Source organism: Bufo gargarizans, chromosome 9, assembly GCF_014858855.1.
Source record: "Bufo gargarizans isolate SCDJY-AF-19 chromosome 9, ASM1485885v1, whole genome shotgun sequence".
NCBI lineage: Eukaryota > Metazoa > Chordata > Amphibia > Anura > Bufonidae > Bufo > Bufo gargarizans.
The window spans coordinates 170,560,561-170,579,610 of NC_058088.1; the positions used below are offsets into that span (position 1 = coordinate 170,560,561).

Here is a 19,050-nt window from a genome sequence, read left to right on the forward strand (position 1 = left end):
GATACTTTTATAACCCTTTCCAGCTTTATGTAAGTCAGCAATTCTTAATTGTAGGTCTTCTGAGAGCTCTTTTGTGCGAGGCATCCTTCACATCAGGCAATGCTTCTTGTGAAAAGCAAACCCAGAACTGGCGTGTGTTTTTTATAGGGCAGAGCAGCTGTAACCAACACCTCCAATCTCATCTCATTGATTGGACTCCAGTTGGCTGACACCTCACTCCAATTAGCTCTTGGAGATGTCATTAGTCTAGGGGTTCACATACTTTTTCCACCTGCACTGTGAATGTTTACATGGTGTGTTCAATAAAAACATGGTAACATTTAATTCTTTGTGTGTTATTAGGTTAAGCAGACTGTGATTGTCTATTGTTGTGACTTAGATGAAGATCAGATCACATTTTATGACCAATTTGTGCAGAAATCCATATCATTCCAAAGGGTTCACATACTTTTTCTTGCAACTGTAGATAGATATGAGATAGATAGATATGAGATAGATAGATAGATATGAGATAGATAGATATTAGATAGATATGAGATAGATAGATAGATATGAATCAGGAAAAGTAGAAATATCCAGCTCGAGGATGATGAAAAATCATAGCTTTATTGCGGTATAAAATCATTCACATACAGGAACCTGTCCTGTATGTCGACAATTTTATACCGCAATAAAGCTACGATTTTTCATCATCCTCAAGCTGGATATTTCTACTTTTCCTGATTTATCGTAACGCATCCAGGTGCGACATCCATGCTCGGTTGGTGGAGGGGAAGGTAAGAGCTGCTGTGTGCTTCAATAGATATAAATTAGATAGATAGATAGATAAATAGACAGTTTTACAGGCCTGGACTACCCAGATGACAATTTTGGCAAATGCCAGTTGGGCCGGTGCTGGAGTGGGCCACCTTCTTGGGCGTCGTAGATACTACTGTATCACCCTGCACTCTCCTAGGCCACTAAACCTGAAGCCTATGAGGCAGTGCAAGTGGTCACACCACGGGGACATCATTGTGACAGCCAGAAAAGGCCTGTGGCCTGTTATGCAGAATGAAGCAAGGAGCAGGACTGAGATAGAGGGTGGGCAATACAGGGAGGGCAGTGTAACTACTGGGGGTACTACAGGGGCACATTATAACTACAGGTGCACTATACAGGGCACTATATGGGGGAATTATTACTACTGGGGACTGGGAAAATACAATATGGCATTATAACTACTGGGGGCATTCTAAAGGGACCTTATTACTACTAAGGGCTTTATAAGGGGTCTTATGGAGGGGCTTTAATATTACTGGGAGCATTTTAGAGAGCTTTATTACTACTGGGGGCACTTTAAGGGGTCTTATTACTAGGGTTATGCGAACCCGTGGAAGTTCGGGGTTGCCGGGTTCGGCCGAACTTCAGGTCAAAGTTCGGGTTCGGGACCCGAACTTCACACCGGACCCCATTTAAGTCAATGGGGACCCGAACTTGACTTTATTATTTTCTGTTATAACATGGTTATAACGGAAAATAATAGCATTCTTAAAACAGAATGCTAAATAAAATGTCTACTGAGGGGTTAAAAAACTAAAACAAAACTCTTCATGGGGAGCGCATTGACGTCACCGCAGGTCCTGCAGAATAAAGATAGAAAGACCTGCGGTGATGTCACCGCGCTCACCACGTGGTGAGCATGGTGCCGTCACCACAGGTCCTTTCCCAGGTCCTGAAGAAAAGAGGATCCCAGCTGTGCGATCAAGTGGATGAAGTGAGTTTTTTTTTGTTTTTTTTTATCCCCTTAGTAGACATTTTATTTAGCATTCTGTTTTAAGAATGTTATTATTTTCAGTTATAACGGAAAATAATAAAATCACCCAAACTTCAGTAAAAAAGTCTGGATTCGGGTCTGGGCACCCGAACTTGCAAAGTTCAGGACGAACCCGAATTTTGCAGTTCGCTCAACTCTACTTATTATTACTATTGGGGGAACGTTAGGAAGCCTTATTACTGCTGGGGGAACTATACGGCATTATTCCTACTGGTGATACTATTATTGGACACAATATTAAGAGTACTACTACTAATGGGGCCACTCAGGAAGCATTATCCCTGTAGAAGGCGCTATCAGTAATGAGGGCACTCTGGGAGAGAATTATAATTGGTGGGACTTTTGGGAGCACTACTAGTAAGGACTATCTGTACGGTACTGTTATGTCTTCTGCATATTATGTGGGGGTGTTGGGAAGCGGAGAGGATAGAGTATTGGGGCACCACATTCCCCACACAGTAAGTGGGCCTGTCTGATTCAACATGCCAGGGCTGAATTTTAGTCCCATCTGTCCCTGGATAGATGGATAGATTTGAGAAAGATAAGTAAGTAAGGCCTTGTTCACACGTCAGTTACTTGATCAGTTATATCCATAAGTTTTTGTGAGCCAAAACCAGGAGTGGAGGCTACACAGAGATACGGAATAAAGGAGAGATCTGCAGCGGTTCTGTGTTTTTAACCAGCACCTGGTTTTGGCTCACAATAACTGATAGAAATAATTGACTTGTGAACAAGGCCTAAGGAGATAGACAGACAGCCAACGATAGATAGATAGATAGATAGATAGATAGATAGATATGAGATAGATAGATATAGAATAGGAGATAGATAGATAGATAGATAGATAGATAGATAGATAGATAGATAGATAGAAAGAATAGGAGATATATAGATAGAGAGATAATAGATATAATAGGAGATAGATAGATAAATAGATAGATAGATATAGAATAGGAGATAGATAGATAGATAGATAGATAGATAGATAGATAGAGTTAGGCATTCAGTTAGTGCTCATGAGAGATTAAAGAGTTAAAAAGGAAAATTCTGTGTTCCTTAAAATATCACATCCAACTCTGCTACATGTGTACATACAGACACCCAGCACACACTTAGCTGCTATTCTGAACTGATTAGGTTCTCCCTATGGACTGTGAGGAGCTAATGACAAGTGCTGCACCTGCTGCCTGTCTATTGTCAGGTGCTGACCAAGGTGCTGGTGGTTTTGATGGTTTCCTATACAGTAGCCCTGCCCCCTTCCAGTGAGCTGGCCCTGGTGCTGAAGCAAAGACTACTGGGCACTGCAAGAATTGCGATCACTGCTGTCCCTGTGCTGTCCATGTAATGTCAATGTACTGTCCCTGTGCTGTCACTGTACTGTACTGTCCTGTGCTGTCCATGTACTGTACTGTACTGTCCCTGTGCTGCCCATGTACTGTCCCTGTGCTGTCCCTGTACTGTCACTCTACTGTACTGTCCTGTACTGTCCTGTCCATGTACTGTCACTGTACTGTACTGTCCCTGTGCTGCCCATGTACTGTCTCTGTACTGTCACTGTACTGTACTGTCCTGTACTGTACTGTCCATGTACTGTCCCTGTGCTGTCACTGTACTGTACTGTCCTGTGCTGTCCATGTGCTGTCCTTGTACTGTCCCAAACTGTCCCTGTACTGTCCCCGTACTGTCCCTGGGCTATTGTGCAGCTGGAAGATAATACAAACAATCTGATACTTTTAGATACATCGTAGCAATGCAATGCATAGGGGTCAGAGCACACAGAAGAGGCAGAGGCGGATGTTGGGGGTTGTAAGCAGTTTACTCACAGTCTTTAGGTAAATCCAATGCTTGGGGGTTGCTGCAGAGCAGGGTGACTAGGAGGGTCCCCAGGACACATGATGTTAGAGACATAGCAGAGACTCCTTGTCTTTACAAGCCCAGGATGATCCACCTGTCAGGGAGAGAGAGGAGATGAGTGACAGAAATCAGCGCCTGCTCCTTCACCCTCCTCTCCTTGCAAGCACATTGCAGGCGAGGGATGCTGAGGAAGGGGAGGAGACAGGGAGCGGTGTCGGATTTAACTCTTTGTTAGGTTTCATTGCAATAGCTTCACATTTCCAAAGCAAAGATTTGTCTGCGGTTGATGTGAATGAATCAGCGCTGTGTACTGCATGGCAGAATAGGTGGGTGCCATATAAACCGTACGACATACAACATAAAGAGGAATGCGACTGCAGATGATTGAGTCATTAAAGACTTTAAAGGGGAACACAGTATCCATGTGAATGATGCAACGCTGCAATACAGTGAAGTATACCGCACTGTGGTGAAACAGCGAGGAGGCTGTCACTGGCACAAACGCCACGAGACTGTCACTGATCTGGTATTAAAGGGGTCGTCTGAGTGTTTAATACTGATGACCTAACCTCAGGATGGGGTCTGACTCTTGACACCCCCATCAATCAGACTGTGGTGATGTGCCACGGCCTCCTCACAGCTTACCAAGCACAGCGCCATCCATAATATAGTATTGCAGCTCAGCCCCATTCACTGAGGCCGCGGGACCGATAAATGTGACGTCACTATTCTAGAAAAAGGCCTAAGGCTCATGGAGAGCGGTGGTTTCTTCAAACAGTTGGACCCCCACCGTGTCACAACCAGACAGCTGAGAAGCTCTGACAGAGGCCTTTCAGAACCTCCTCCTTGAATTTCTGTGTTGTGGTATTCAGCTCCTCCTCTCGTCAGCCTCTCTCAGCTGTCATGTCTTAATTGCTTCCCTTTAAATGCCTCCCCAGAATGCTTTTCTGGGCGGCTTATATTACTTCCTGGAGTGTGTGTGCACGCTGATCTGTCCTCCTGTTTGCTTCAAAGCTAAGTGTACTTTTATATGTTAATATCTGTTTGCTGGATCCCAGGTGACCCTGACTCCCTCCGTATCTTGTGTAGGGAGCCGGTGGTCGTGTCCCCTCACTATAGTAGGGTGCTCAGGGCTTTATAGTCAAGGTTCGTGGATATGCAAACCTCCACCATTAGGATCTTTGCATAGGCTGAGCAGCCAGGGAAAGTGCCAGGTCTTCTGCAGGGGTCTCCCTTGGTTCCTTAGTTTTTGGATCCAGCGAGTCGTTTATACATGTTGCTTTGCCTTGTTACCTGTACACATTCCGTGACATTATAAGCCGCCAAAACCGTCTTAAGCATGGATCCGGTTTCACTTTTGGCTGAACGCTTCCAGGGTCTTTCATTGGAGGTAGCTGACCTCCGTAAGACTTTGTCTCAGCTTCAAGTGACCGGTTCAGCTTGCGTTCATGGAGCTTGTTCTGAGCCTAAGATCTCGCTCCCGGATACGTTCTCCGGGGGTAGTGAGAATTTTGTGCGTTTTAGAGAGGCTTGCAAACTCCATTTTCGCCTTCTTCCCCATTCTTCTGGTGATGAGGAACGGAGGGTGGGGATCATTATATCGCTGCTCAGGGGTAACGCTCAGTCCTGGGCCTTTTCGCTGCCGGAGGGGGCACGGCCCCTCCGTTCAGTGGATGAATTCTTTTTAGCCCTGGGTCAGATATATGATGATCCGGATCGTATTGCTCTGGCGGAGTCTAGACTACGTCTCCTATGCCAGGGTAAACAATCCGCAGAAATATACTGCTCAGAATTTCGGAGATGGGCAGCTGATACTGGTTGGAATGATGCTGCACTCCGAAGTCAATTTTGCCATGGTCTTTCAGAGGGATTGAAAGATGCATTTGCCTTTCATGAAAGGCCTATTTCTTTGGACTCTGCTATGTCTCAGGCCGTTCGTATTGACAGGCGTCTTAGAGAGAGAGGAGAGATCTCTCCTTCCTGTCATACTCGGTCCCAGGACTGTGCAGCGGTCCCATTCTCTGCGCAGGGGTCTCAGTCGCTGTCAGCCCCTTCTGAGCAGGAGCCCATGCAGCTGGGGTTGATTGCTTCTGACAATAGAAGATTCAGCCCGCATGAGAGGGTTTGTTTTTGTTGTGGAGGTATTAATCATTTGGCAAATATTTGTCCCTCTAGGAGATTCAGGCAGTTCTCTGGGTATAATAAAGAAACAAAGAGGAAAAAATCTTTGAAAAATGTTCCGTCTGTTACTATTGGCAGGATTGAGGCGGAAATTGAAGATTTTCCGTTTGCTTGTAGTTCCCGTTTTGTCCTGCCGGCTAGGGTGGCGCTAGAGAGCAAGAACATTTTTTGTGAGATTTTTGTAGATAGTGGAGCAGCTGTCAATCTCATTGATAATCACTTTGCGATAACTCATGGTTTCCAGGTGTGCGCTTTGAGAAAGGATATTCCTGTGTTTTCTATCGATTCCGCTCCACTTTCTCAGAAGTCATTAAAGGGCATAGTTCACAATATCCGTTTAATTGTGAGTGATGCTCATGTTGAGGATGTGTCATGTTTCGTCCTTAGCGGTTTGCCGACTCCTCTAGTGTTGGGGCTACCCTGGCTCACTAAACATAACCCCACCATTGATTGGCAAGCAAGGCAAATAAATGGTTGGAGTGACTTTTGCAGAGAGAATTGCCTCACGACATCTGTTTCTGAGGTTGCTACTAAGACTGTACCATCTTTTCTCTCTAAATTTTCGGGTGTCTTCTCTGAGAGTGGAGTTCAGGATTTGCCCCCGCACAGGGAGTACGATTGCCCTATTAATCTCATCCCAGACGCCAAGCTGCCTAAATCTCGTTTATACAATCTTTCCCAACCTGAGAGGATCGCTATGCGTGCTTATATCTCTGAGAGTCTGAGAAAGGGACACATACGACCCTCAAAGTCACCTGTTGCCGCTGGTTTTTTCTTTGTTAAGAAAAAAGATGGTTCTTTAAGACCTTGTCTGGATTTCAGGGAGCTGAACAATATCACAATTCGTGACCCTTATCCGCTTCCTCTGATCCCGGACCTGTTTAACCAGGTTGTTGGGGCTAAAGTCTTTTCCAAATTAGATTTAAGAGGGGCATACAACCTGGTCAGGGTCAGAGAAGGGGACGAATGGAAGACGGCCTTCAATACCCCTGAGGGCCATTTTGAGAATTTGGTTATGCCTTTTGGTTTGATGAATGCCCCAGCCGTTTTTCAGCATTTCGTGAACAGCATTTTTTATCATTTGATGGGAAAATTTGTATTGGTGTATTTGGATGACATTTTGATTTTTTCTCCCGATTTCAAAACTCATAAGGAACATTTACGTCAGGTCTTGCTCATCCTGCGGGAGAATAAATTATATGCGAAACTGGAAAAATGTGTGTTTGCGGTTCCAGAAATTCAATTTCTGGGGTTTCTTCTCTCCGCTTCTGGTTTTCGCATGGACCCCGAGAAGGTCCGCGCTGTGCTTGAGTGGGAGCTTCCTGAGAATCAAAAGGCGCTGATGCGTTTTTTGGGCTTTGCCAATTATTACAGGAAGTTCATTTTGAATTATTCTTCTATTGTTAAACCACTCACTGATATGACCAGAAAGGGGGTAGATTTTTCTTCTTGGTCAGTAGAGGCGCGTAAGGCCTTTTCTGATATCAAGGAGAGTTTTGCTTCCGCTCCCATCTTGGTGCAACCTGATGTTTCATTACCCTTCATAGTTGAGGTTGATGCTTCTGAGGTGGGTGTGGGGGCGGTCTTGTCTCAGGGTTCCTCTCCTGCCAATTGGCGACCGTGTGCCTTTTTCTCAAGAAAACTCTCCTCCGCGGAGAGAAATTACGATGTGGGAGATAGGGAATTGTTGGCCATCAAGTTGGCTTTTGAGGAATGGCGCCATTGGCTAGAGGGAGCCAGACACCCTATTACCGTATTTACTGACCATAAAAATCTGGCCTACTTGGAGTCAGCCAAGCGTCTGAACCCGAGACAGGCCAGATGGTCGTTGTTCTTTTCTAGGTTTAATTTTGTTGTCACGTTCCGCCCTGGAGTTAAGAATGTGAAGGCAGATGCCCTGTCACGTTGTTTTCCGGGAGGCGGGAATTTTGAAGACCCGGGTCCCATTTTGGCTGAAGGTGTGGTGGTCTCTGCTCTTTTTCCTGAATTGGAGGCAGAGGTGCAGGCAGCCCAGTCAGAGGCTCCTGATCTTTGTCCTCCTGGGAGGTTGTTTGTGCCTCTCGCTTTAAGACACAAGATTTTTAAAGAACACCACGATACGGTCCTTGCTGGGCACCCGGGGGTAAGAGCCACACTGGATCTCATCGCTCGGAGATTCTGGTGGCCTGCGCTTCGTAAGTCGGTTGAGGGTTTTGTGGCAGCCTGCGAGACTTGCGCTCGTGCCAAGGTCCCTCATTCACGGCCATCAGGTCCTCTCCTTCCCTTACCCATTCCTTCCCGTCCTTGGACACATCTGTCCATGGACTTTATCACGGACCTGCCTCGTTCCTCGGGGAAGACTGTGATTCTGGTGGTGGTGGACCGTTTTAGCAAAATGGTGCATTTCATCCCTTTTCCTGGTTTGCCCAATGCTAAGACGCTGGCGCAGGCATTTGTTGATCACATTGTCAAGTTGCACGGTATTCCTTCAGACATAGTCTCTGATAGGGGCACGCAGTTTGTTTCCAGATTCTGGAAGGCTTTCTGTTCTCGCTTGGGGGTTCGGTTGTCATTCTCTTCTGCTTTCCACCCGCAGTCGAATGGCCAGACAGAGCGCGTCAATCAGAATCTGGAGACATATCTGCGTTGTTTTGTGGCGGAGAATCAAGAGGATTGGTGTTCTTTTTTGTCTCTTGCTGAGTTTGCTTTAAATAACCGTCGTCAGGAGTCCTCTGATAAGTCACCATTTTTTGGTGCATATGGGTTTCATCCACAGTTTGGGACTTTCTCGGGAGAGGGGTCTTCTGGTTTACCTGATGAGGACAGATTCTCCTCGTCTTTGTCATCTATTTGGCAAAAGATTCAAGATAATCTAAAGAGCATGAGTGAGAGATATAAGCGTGTGGCTGATAAGAGACGTGTGCTTGGTCCGGACCTGAATGTTGGTGATCTGGTGTGGTTGTCTACCAAGAATATCAAATTGAAGGTTCCCTCCTGGAAGTTGGGTCCTAGGTTTATTGGGCCTTACAAAATCCTGTCTGTCATCAATCCTGTTGCATACCGTCTTGATCTTCCTCAGACTTGGAAGATCCATAATGTTTTTCATAAGTCCTTATTGAAACCTTATGTTCAACCCATTGTACCCTCGCCTTTGCCTCCTCCTCCGATTATGGTTGATGGGAATCTTGAATTTCAGGTCTCTAGGATTGTGGATTCTCGTCTTGTCCGCAGTTCTCTTCAGTACCTTGTTCAGTGGGAGGGGTATGGTCCTGAGGAGAGGATGTGGGTCCCAGTGACGGACATTAAGGCCTCTCGTCTCATCAGGGCATTCCATAGGTCCCATCCTGAGAAGGTGGGTTCTGAGTGTCCGGAGTCCACTCGTAGAGGGAGGGGTACTGTCACAACCAGACAGCTGAGAAGCTCTGACAGAGGCCTTTCAGAACCTCCTCCTTGAATTTCTGTGTTGTGGTATTCAGCTCCTCCTCTCGTCAGCCTCTCTCAGCTGTCATGTCTTAATTGCTTCCCTTTAAATGCCTCCCCAGAATGCTTTTCTGGGCGGCTTATATTACTTCCTGGAGTGTGTGTGCACGCTGATCTGTCCTCCTGTTTGCTTCAAAGCTAAGTGTACTTTTATATGTTAATATCTGTTTGCTGGATCCCAGGTGACCCTGACTCCCTCCGTATCTTGTGTAGGGAGCCGGTGGTCGTGTCCCCTCACTATAGTAGGGTGCTCAGGGCTTTATAGTCAAGGTTCGTGGATATGCAAACCTCCACCATTAGGATCTTTGCATAGGCTGAGCAGCCAGGGAAAGTGCCAGGTCTTCTGCAGGGGTCTCCCTTGGTTCCTTAGTTTTTGGATCCAGCGAGTCGTTTATACATGTTGCTTTGCCTTGTTACCTGTACACATTCCGTGACACACCGATCAGATCCTAAGGACAAGTCATCGGTATTAAACAGTTGGACAACCCCTTTAATGGTCTAGCCTAAGGATAGATCATCCATATTGCGGTCTCAGGCAGCTCCTTTAAGAGCTCATGCTCAAGGCCATGTTGTAGACGTGAGTCCTGTATGGCGGTACAAAGAGTCCCTACCAGATCAGTAGGGATTGGGTGTGCTGTCATATGGTTTCTGATGTGATGCACTATGTTCAGGGGTGCACCTAGCCTTTCTGCTGCCTGGGGCAAAAACTGAAACGGCACCCCAACCCCCGCCCCATGCCAATTTTTTGACCTAACCCCTTCCCTCCAGCCCTACTATTAAAGACATACTTGAAAAACATACAGGGTAATACAGCGCCACATACTGTGCTTCCCAATACTATACTGCAGAAACATATAATCCCCCTTCCGCTGGCCCCATCTTGCCCCTACCTGGTGCTGCCTGAGGCAATCGCCTCATTGGTGGTGCCCCACTGACTATATTCCTTCTAGGTAGAGTACCTCCATAATGTGATATAGGATGGAGCATGTCATGGAATCCATGAGAAAAAAATCTCATGGGGTACAGTATGGGTGCATAGAATTCAATGGGTGTCATACTAGGCATCTGTACCACATGGGCCCAAAATATGGCCATGTATGCCCACTGCTATGGGCTTATAGGCGTATTCCCATTTCTGATACTGATGGCATCAATGTCAGATAGGCGTGGACCCGATCCTATCTCCAATATGGACCCCCAAAGTGAAGGGAGAGCAGCCGTGGATGCGTGGACACCCTCCATTCTCCACTATGGGAGTTCCAAGCGCTGGCTATTTCCAGCAATCCCATGAATGAGGCCATGAATGTGAGGTGCGCTCTCCATTCACTTCCAAAAAAAGCTGAGCGCACTTGACCTGCTGTTTTTGGAACTCCGATAAGCAGTGAATGGAGGGCAGTCTTCACTTCGGCAGCCCCATTCTGGAGATAGGAGCAAGTCTCAGAAGTGGGGCCTACAGCTGTCTGATATTGATGGCAGCCATCAACATTTGAGATAGGACTATACCCCTTGAAGGCTGCACCAAGTAGATGGAATATGTCTCCATAGATATACATATAAAGGTATTACAATGAGATGTGGAGGAGGAGGAGATGCGGCGCTCGCACTATCCACGGCTACATGCAAGAATGAAAGAAAACAGGCCTCTTTAATTATGGAACAAAAAACCCTCAGCTTCTCCTGAGACATCTACGTCTGCCAGACAGAGCGAGTCTCCCCGGGAGATGAGGAAAGATGGGTAAACGACTAAGAGCCCAGGATGCCAGCTGAGATCATGCGCTCACCCAGGCACCACATGTCTCCATAAAATCTTCCTAATGCTCCTTCCTATCTGTAGAGCTGGAGCCGGAGCACGACTCGTGTACAGCAGCCTGACATTGGGCTCTATAGATGGAGATCTTTGAGAAGAATATCTGTATGTTTAACAGTATAGATGCCAGCTGTTGGGTTGGTTAAGTAAGGTGGTGGAACATGGCACGAATCGCGATTGATGTACTGAGATTAAAATATATGGATAGCAGCCATGTAATTGGAGGGCACCCAAGGACCTGGCACTGGAGAGGGTCTATAGATTAGGGAACAATCACACGAATGTAAGCCGTCCGTGCCCGTGCAAAGTGCAGTCCACAATGCACGGGCACTGGCCGCGTGAATCCCATATTGTGGTGTGGACCACGATCTGCAATATATGACAAAAGATAGGACATGTCCTATCTTTTGCGGTGCGGAGGCGCGGACCGAAAAGTCCCCGGAAGCACTTCCGAGTGCTTCCGGTCCGTGCCTCTGAGGACTGTGCACCCATTCAAGGGAATGGGTCAGCAAACTTGTTACGGGATTCGCATGGACGATGCCCATATATTGCGTAAATGCCATTTGCGGTGCGCAATATAGGCACAGACAGCCTTCAGTCGTGTGAATGAGCCCTTAGGGCAAGGTTTTAGACTATCAAATCAAACTATCCTCTCAACTAGAAGCCCTGGAGCCTGTCCGCCGTGTGTACGTGCCCTCAAGTAACCACTGATCCCAACACCTCCTAACAGGTAGGTCAGTCCAATCATAACAACAACCGTCCTGCTTCTCCCAGTCCAACGATGAGCCCCCTCTCAAAGCCTGTCAACTGGGCAAAATGTCTTCCAGTACCAAGAGGTACACTACCCAAAAGTAGCCTCTGAGAGCCTTTTTATAGGGCAGTGGGGGCGGCACTTTTATGCCCTCTTGTGACAAGAGAGTCTAATCAGACCACACCTTTAATTACTTACATATCTGCCTGAGACATAACTGCATCAATCCGACATTTCTATCTGGGTGCGCTATTTTAATTTTTTTTGTCAATAAGTGTATTTTACACCATTATACGTTTTGTTTTTTGTTTTTTAAATCCGGCAAATCATCCCTTTAAGTGGCCACAGTCCAAAGTTCCATAGCGCACTCATTCTATCCCCAATGCCTCAAGTATTTATATGTATTTTCATGATTATTATTTTTAGTAATGTTGAGCGAATCGAACTCCACAAAGTAGAATTTGTTTCGCAGCGAAGCCAAATTTCCTCGTGCTTCGTAGTAGCGAATGGATTTTCCCTGAATGGCAGTAAAAAATAAAAAAAATATATCATACTTACCTCATCCGTTTAAGATCGAAGAGCCAGCCGCCACCATCTTAATTGAAGATCTCGCACCAATTCCCGTGGAAGGTGAAGTATGACGTCACCACCACGCCGGACGACCTGATGACGTCAAGATTTCGCGCTAGATCTTCAATCAATGGCTGCAGTTGGCTCTTCACGATCAAATGGATATTTTTTATTTTAATTTTACACTATATTATTGCTGCCAGATGCCGGGATCAGCTATGAACACGACATCTGAGGGGTACAATGATGGGGGGCAGCGCAATCGCCGCTTCCTGTCATTGCATCCACTACTTACAAAGAAATGCGTTTCTTCATCACAACGCTAATTGTCTTGTATAATTCGGCGAACCAGCCGAATCTAATTTTTTAATACTTTGCTCATCTCGAATTATTAGGTAGTAGTAATAATAATAATAATGATGATGATGATGATAGCAATTATTATCATTATCGTTATATTTTCACTGTTATTTTTTTACTATTGCTTAATCGAATTTGTAGATTTTTATTATTTCCTTTTTAGTATTATTATTATTTTTATTTTATTCCCACAATTACTATTTCTTTTGTTTTTTAAATAGGTTTATTATTTATTTATAATAATAATAATAATAATGATTTACAATTATAATCATTATTATAGTTTTTATCATTTAGTTATGTTTATTGAGTCTTTTTTTTATGAGTACATTACTATTATTATTACTATTATTCCTTTTTATCCTCATTATTGTGTTTTCTTAGCATATTTGCCTGAACTACTCACAACCTGGCCTTGCTCTCGATAGCCTCTGAAGTGAATTACTTTATAACACGGCTCACAGACAAACCATATTGATCTCTCTATCCGCCTCCCTCCCCCACAAATACAGCAAGTGACACAAGCAATACACCGCGCGCCAGCTCTGCTAAGTGGTGGCGCTTTATGCTGTCACCTTAACATCTGATTTGAGTGGAGGGAGTGGGAGGAGGGGTAAGGAACAAAAAGAACCGTATAACTCTAACCCCATGTGGCCGGCGACCTCTATTAGTGTGGAGAAAAGCTAACAAATAGGGAACGTATTTTGCTTCTGTGTCTGTTCCGTTTTTGTTCCTTTTTTTTTTTTCGAATAGGATCCAGACCCATTCATTTCAATGGGTCCCCAAAAAATGCGGACAGCACACCGTGTGCTATCCGCATCCGTATGTCCTTTCCGTAGCCCTGAAAAAAGATAGAGCGTGTCCTATTCATGTCCGGTTAAGCATTGTCACAATGGATCCACAAAAAAAAAATAAACAGACGCAACATGGATGTCACACAGACCTCATCTGTATTTTTTGCGGATCCGAGTTTTGCTCCTACATTCTATCTAGCTACTTGTCAAGTAACGTGAACTGCACTGCGCATATTACTTAGGGCTCATGCACACGACCGTAACGAAAGTTACTCCATGTGCATTCCGTTTCCGTATGTCTGTATATCCGTATGTCCGGATAGGACTGTTCTATTAGGGGCCAGCTGTTCCATTCTGCAAAAAAAAAATTGTGGATCCGTGTTTTGCGGACCGCTAAATACATACGGTCGTGTGCATGAGCCCTAAGCCAGTGCGATCACGTTCAAGTGATGGGCCTGAGCTGCAATACCAAGCACAGCCACTATGCCATGGAAGGCGCTGTGCCTGGTAAGCTGAGAAATTTGCGCCAGCTGATGGGCGGGGGTCTCGAGTTTCGGACTCCCACTGATCAGATATTGATAACCTGTCCTAAGGATTGGCTATCAATATTATACGGCTGGACAACCGAGAATGGCAGCACAGACTGTACAGAGACACTATCATTCCTCTATTATTCCTACTAGAAGTGTATGAACGAATTAACAGCGGTCTGCAATAAAGGTCCATCTGGGTGTTATCAGTTGAGGGGCGTCCCTGCACAGCCTGACACTGGCAACCTTGATTGGACACAGGGACACACCCCCAACTGGTAACACCCACCTGGACCTTTATTGCTGGCATTTCCCATAGTAATAATAGAGGAAAAGCGTAACATAATGTCATAAGAATAGATGCTCTAGAATTATTACGTAGGGAATGCCACTACTTACAGTCCGGAGAGGCGACAGGTCTTTTTTAAACTATATTTCAAATAATATCTTCACTAAGACCAATGAAAAATGAGATTTTTGGGGTGCATAGCAGAGTAACAAATCCATGGCGTGGAAGGGTCGTGCCGTGGACAGAGTAGTGATTCGGGGTCAGGACAGATTCCTCTGAAATCGGAGAGACATCTGATGCAGGATCCCGGCAGCTGTCTCCTTTCCACCATATGTTCTTCTACAGCCACTGCTGAAAATTTAATGAGGCCCTGGACGGATTATCGCTAATGGCTTTCAAGTTGTTGTTTTTTTTTGGGTTTGGCGAATACGAAAAATTCTTAAAAAGTAGGACAATAGAAATAAGACGGAGAGGAAGACTGGCGACAGGCCTATTTCTGATCTGTTTTTTATGACAAATCCATTAGTGAATCTTCGCCTATGAACGACATTTTAATTACACGGCCAAAATTCTTTGCTGACTTTCTAGTATATTTAATGTCCCCAAAAATTCTATTCTATCTGCCAAAAACATCTTTTTTTTCTAATCTCTTTTTATTTTCTGGTGGCAGATTTATTTATTCTATGACCTGAACTTGATGACGGTGGCCATCTTGCCTGGACATTTCAAAAGCATTAAGAAAATTGCTTTACGGCAGCCCCCATGGGCCGTAGACACAATGGTCAGGAAGGGACCTCACTGACTTCGATGGGACAGTTTTCTGGGCATGCTCTGTGACCTGTGCAGAGGTCAGGAGGGAGCAGATAAGCTGTGATATCACCTATTGTGAATGGCGGATCCTGTCTTATCTATACACAGAGGTGATATCATTACCGGCAGGATTAGAATGACAGATAAGCAGATAACTGCAGTAAAGGGATCTGTGCAGACCAAGAAGTGGAGCCAATTATTGGGAAAACTGCAGGATTTTATGGTTTTTGTTTAAATAGAGATAATGACATGGAAAATGAAAATATCATCATGAAAATGAGATAGATAATAGACCAATAAGATAGACTGATTAGATAGATAGATACAGACAGACATACATATAGCTCAATATGAGAAAGATGGACAGAGAGATAGATAGATAGATAGATGCTAGATAGATAGATAGATAGATATAAGATATATGATAGATATAAGATAGATAGATAGATAGATAGATAGATAGATAGAAGGATAGATAGATAGATAGATAGATAGATAGATAGATAAAAAGATAGATAGACTGAGATAGATAGATAGATAGATAGATAGATGTAAGAGAGATAATAGATAGATAGATAGATAGATAGATAGATAGATAGATGATGGATAGATAGATAGATAGCTATAAGATAGATGATAGATATAAGATAGATAGATAGATAGATAATAGATGGACATGACGTCATTAGCAGTACATTAAGCCTCTTGTTTTAAGCCTCTTGTTAGAAGCAGTACAGTAGGACCCAGCAGTTAGAAGCAGTACAGTAGGACCCAGCAGTTAGAAGCGGTACAGTAGGACCCAGTAGTTAGAAGCAGTACAGTAGGACCCAGCAGTTAGAAGCAGTACAGTAGGACCCAGCAGTTAGAAGCGGTACAGTAGGACCCAGCAGTTAGAAGCAGTACAGTAGGACCCAGCAGTTAGAAGCGGTACAGTAGGACCCAGCAGTTAGAAGCAGTACAGTAGGACCCCGCAGTTAGAAGCGGTACAGTAGGACCCAGCAGTTAGAAGCGGTACAGTAGGACCCAGCAGTTAGAAGCGGTACAGTAGGACCCAGCAGTTAGAAGCAGTACAGTAGGACCCAGCAGTTAGAAGCGGTACAGTAGCACCCAGCAGTTAGAAGCAGTACAGTAGGACCCAGCAGGTAGAGGCGGTACAGTAGGACCCAGCAGTTAGAAGCAGTACAGTAGGACCCAGCAGTTAGAAGCAGTACAGTAGGACCCAGCAGTTAGAAGCGGTACAGTAGGACCCAGCAGTTAGAAGCAGTACAGTAGGACCCAGCAGTTAGAAGCAGTACAGTAGGACCCAGCAGTTAGAAGCGGTACAGTAGGACCCAGTAGTTAGAAGCAGTACAGTAGGACCCAGCACCCAATGTGTTTCATGGTCGGTCGGCTCCAGTTCACATTAGTCCTGTGATGTGAGGGTAGCGCTCTTCGCCCCTCCGCCGCTACAGGCAGGAAATGGATGACTTGTAAATAGCAGGGGAGGTTAAAATCTTTAACATCTCTCAGGATGGCGGTCGCTACTCCTTCTAAGTTAAATAATTGAATAAATGGCAGAAATAGCTCGGAGCCGGGGCCCAGTGGACATCTGCTGGTGTGAATTATTCAGCAGGGGGTCTGGAGTAAAGAGCCCCCCCCCTTCATTCCCTCCTTCTTCTTTCAATTATCATAAGTGGCATAGGTTCTGATTTGTATTGATTTATTGTCTGCTGGAGACATAAGGATTACTTCCCCTTTAAGAACCGATGACAGCTATAAAGTTATCCATCAGATATCGATATTTTACTCTGGGGCGTGCACTTAGGAGCTGTTCCTCCAGGTGTGCCCATTCCCTGCCACGTGGTTATGTAGTCTAGCTGCCAAATCCTCATCCTCTCAGTCCTGCCCAGAATTACACTGTCAGTGTTTGGTCAGTGTTTGATCAATAATTTTCATCAGTAACTGTGAGCCAAAACCAGGTGTGGGTGAAAAACACATAACAGGAACAGATCTTTCCCTTATACCACTCCTGGTTTTGGCTCACAATCACTGATGGAACTCACTGATCAAACACTGACCAAACACTGACTGTGTGAAAGCAACCTAAACCTATTGATTTCTACAAGAATTGTGCAATTCTCACTTTCCCCAGTGGTGGCGCTGCAGAGAAATTGATCACTTACTGCCAGGTTTCCCCACAGGTTACAGCTGATCATTGATGGTCGTACCAGGAAGGACATCTTGTGATCAGTTTGTCAAGCTAATAATTGACTGTCCATGTCAAATACCCCTTTAATGTGGGGTTACCCCACAAACTGATAACCAGTATATTATCAGGGAACCTTTCCATCATAAAGGAATTGTTTAAAGTAGACTACCCCTTTAAGGTCAAGCTCTGCTCTGGAGACACTTAAATATATTTTTCGAAATGCACATTTTAAAAGAAGATATCCCGTATTAAAGGGGGTCCCAGGCTCCTTATATTGATGGCCTATCTTGAAGACAGGTAATCCGACCCCTTGAGGACAGGTAATCCAATATCCAACCCCTGCTCTCCCACTGACCAGTTAGCTCTTAAATGGAAAAGGAAGCACAGCGCCGTTCCAAGTGTAGTGGCCGTGTTGAGTTACTGCAGCTCGGCTCCCATTGAAGTGAATAGAAGCTGAGCTGCAGTACCCAGTATGGCCACTACACTTTGAATGGCGCTGTGCTTCCTGTTCCATTCACAGTGCTAGTTCCAGAGAAGGAGGCTGCAGGGAAGAGCTGGGGGTACAAGATGTCAGAACCCCAATGATTCGATATTGATGATCTATCCATTAATAATGGAAATTGCTGACAGTGCAGTTCTCTAATATTTAATCATCTGGAGAGTATAACATCTGGAGCACACAATGGAGGCTGCCGGCGGCGGAGGCTGGGCGGCTGCTCAGTCTCAGAGAAGCCTCCTAATAAGTAATAGATGCTGTCTCACCATGGCAGTGACTGGGGAGAGCAATTTACTAATCACATTCTAGTACGGAACAATTTCCACCAGGCTTTTAATGATAATAATGTGGCCTGTCACCAAGTAGAGCCTCACTGTCACCCTGTACAAGGCTTGTCACCTGCAGTATAGACGTGATGGGAAGGATTAACCTCAGCATTACACATGCAAAATGGTGGGAGTTGTCCGCAACTATGTTCTCTTCCTACCTGTATAGTGGGGATTAAAGGGAATGCCTGATCAGAAAAGATCTATTGCTTAAAGTAAGCTTTTTATATTAAATATATATAAATATATATATAAAAAAAAAACTTTCTATCTCTCTATCTATCCATCTATCTCTCTATCTATCCGTCTAATTATCTATCTATCTATCTATCTATCTATCTATCTATCTGTCTGTCCATCTATCAACTGTCTGTCTATTATCTATCTATCTATCTATCTATCTATCTTAAAACTGAAAAATCTTAAACTTCTGCAGTTTTTGTACTGGCCACTAAGCCTAATTATTGACTCCACTTCTTGGTCTCTACAGATCACTTTTCAGCAGTCATCTCATTATCATCACTGGCAGGAATACAATGACAGATATCACCTATCTACAGATAACACAGGATTCACCATTCACAGAAGGTGATATCACAGCTTATCTGCTCCCTCCTGACCTCTGCACAGGTCACAGAGCATGCCCAGAAAACTCTCCCATAGAAGTCAATAGGGTCCCCTCCTGTTGCACCATTGGACACAAGTGTGCATAGGGGGGCGTGGCACTGTAAGAAAGGGGTGGGGTGAAGCAAGAAAGGGATGGGGCATGTACAAAAAGGAGTGCAGGCTGTTAAAAGGGATGGGGCAATGTCTGAAAACATT

At 44.9% G+C, this 19,050-nt stretch overlaps 1 protein-coding gene across 1 annotated transcript in view; it reads right to left on the reverse strand.

The window, feature by feature from the left end:
- The window catches only part of LOC122946835 (neural cell adhesion molecule L1-like), a 201,094-nt gene that overhangs the window by 81,908 nt on the left and 100,136 nt on the right, over positions 1–19,050 (reverse strand). Inside the window, exon 2 of the mRNA XM_044306689.1 lies at positions 3,637–3,761. Within this exon, the coding sequence (XP_044162624.1) occupies positions 3,637–3,721 (85 nt within the window). The 5' untranslated portion in view covers positions 3,722–3,761. The remainder of the gene's footprint in view (positions 1–3,636; positions 3,762–19,050) is intronic.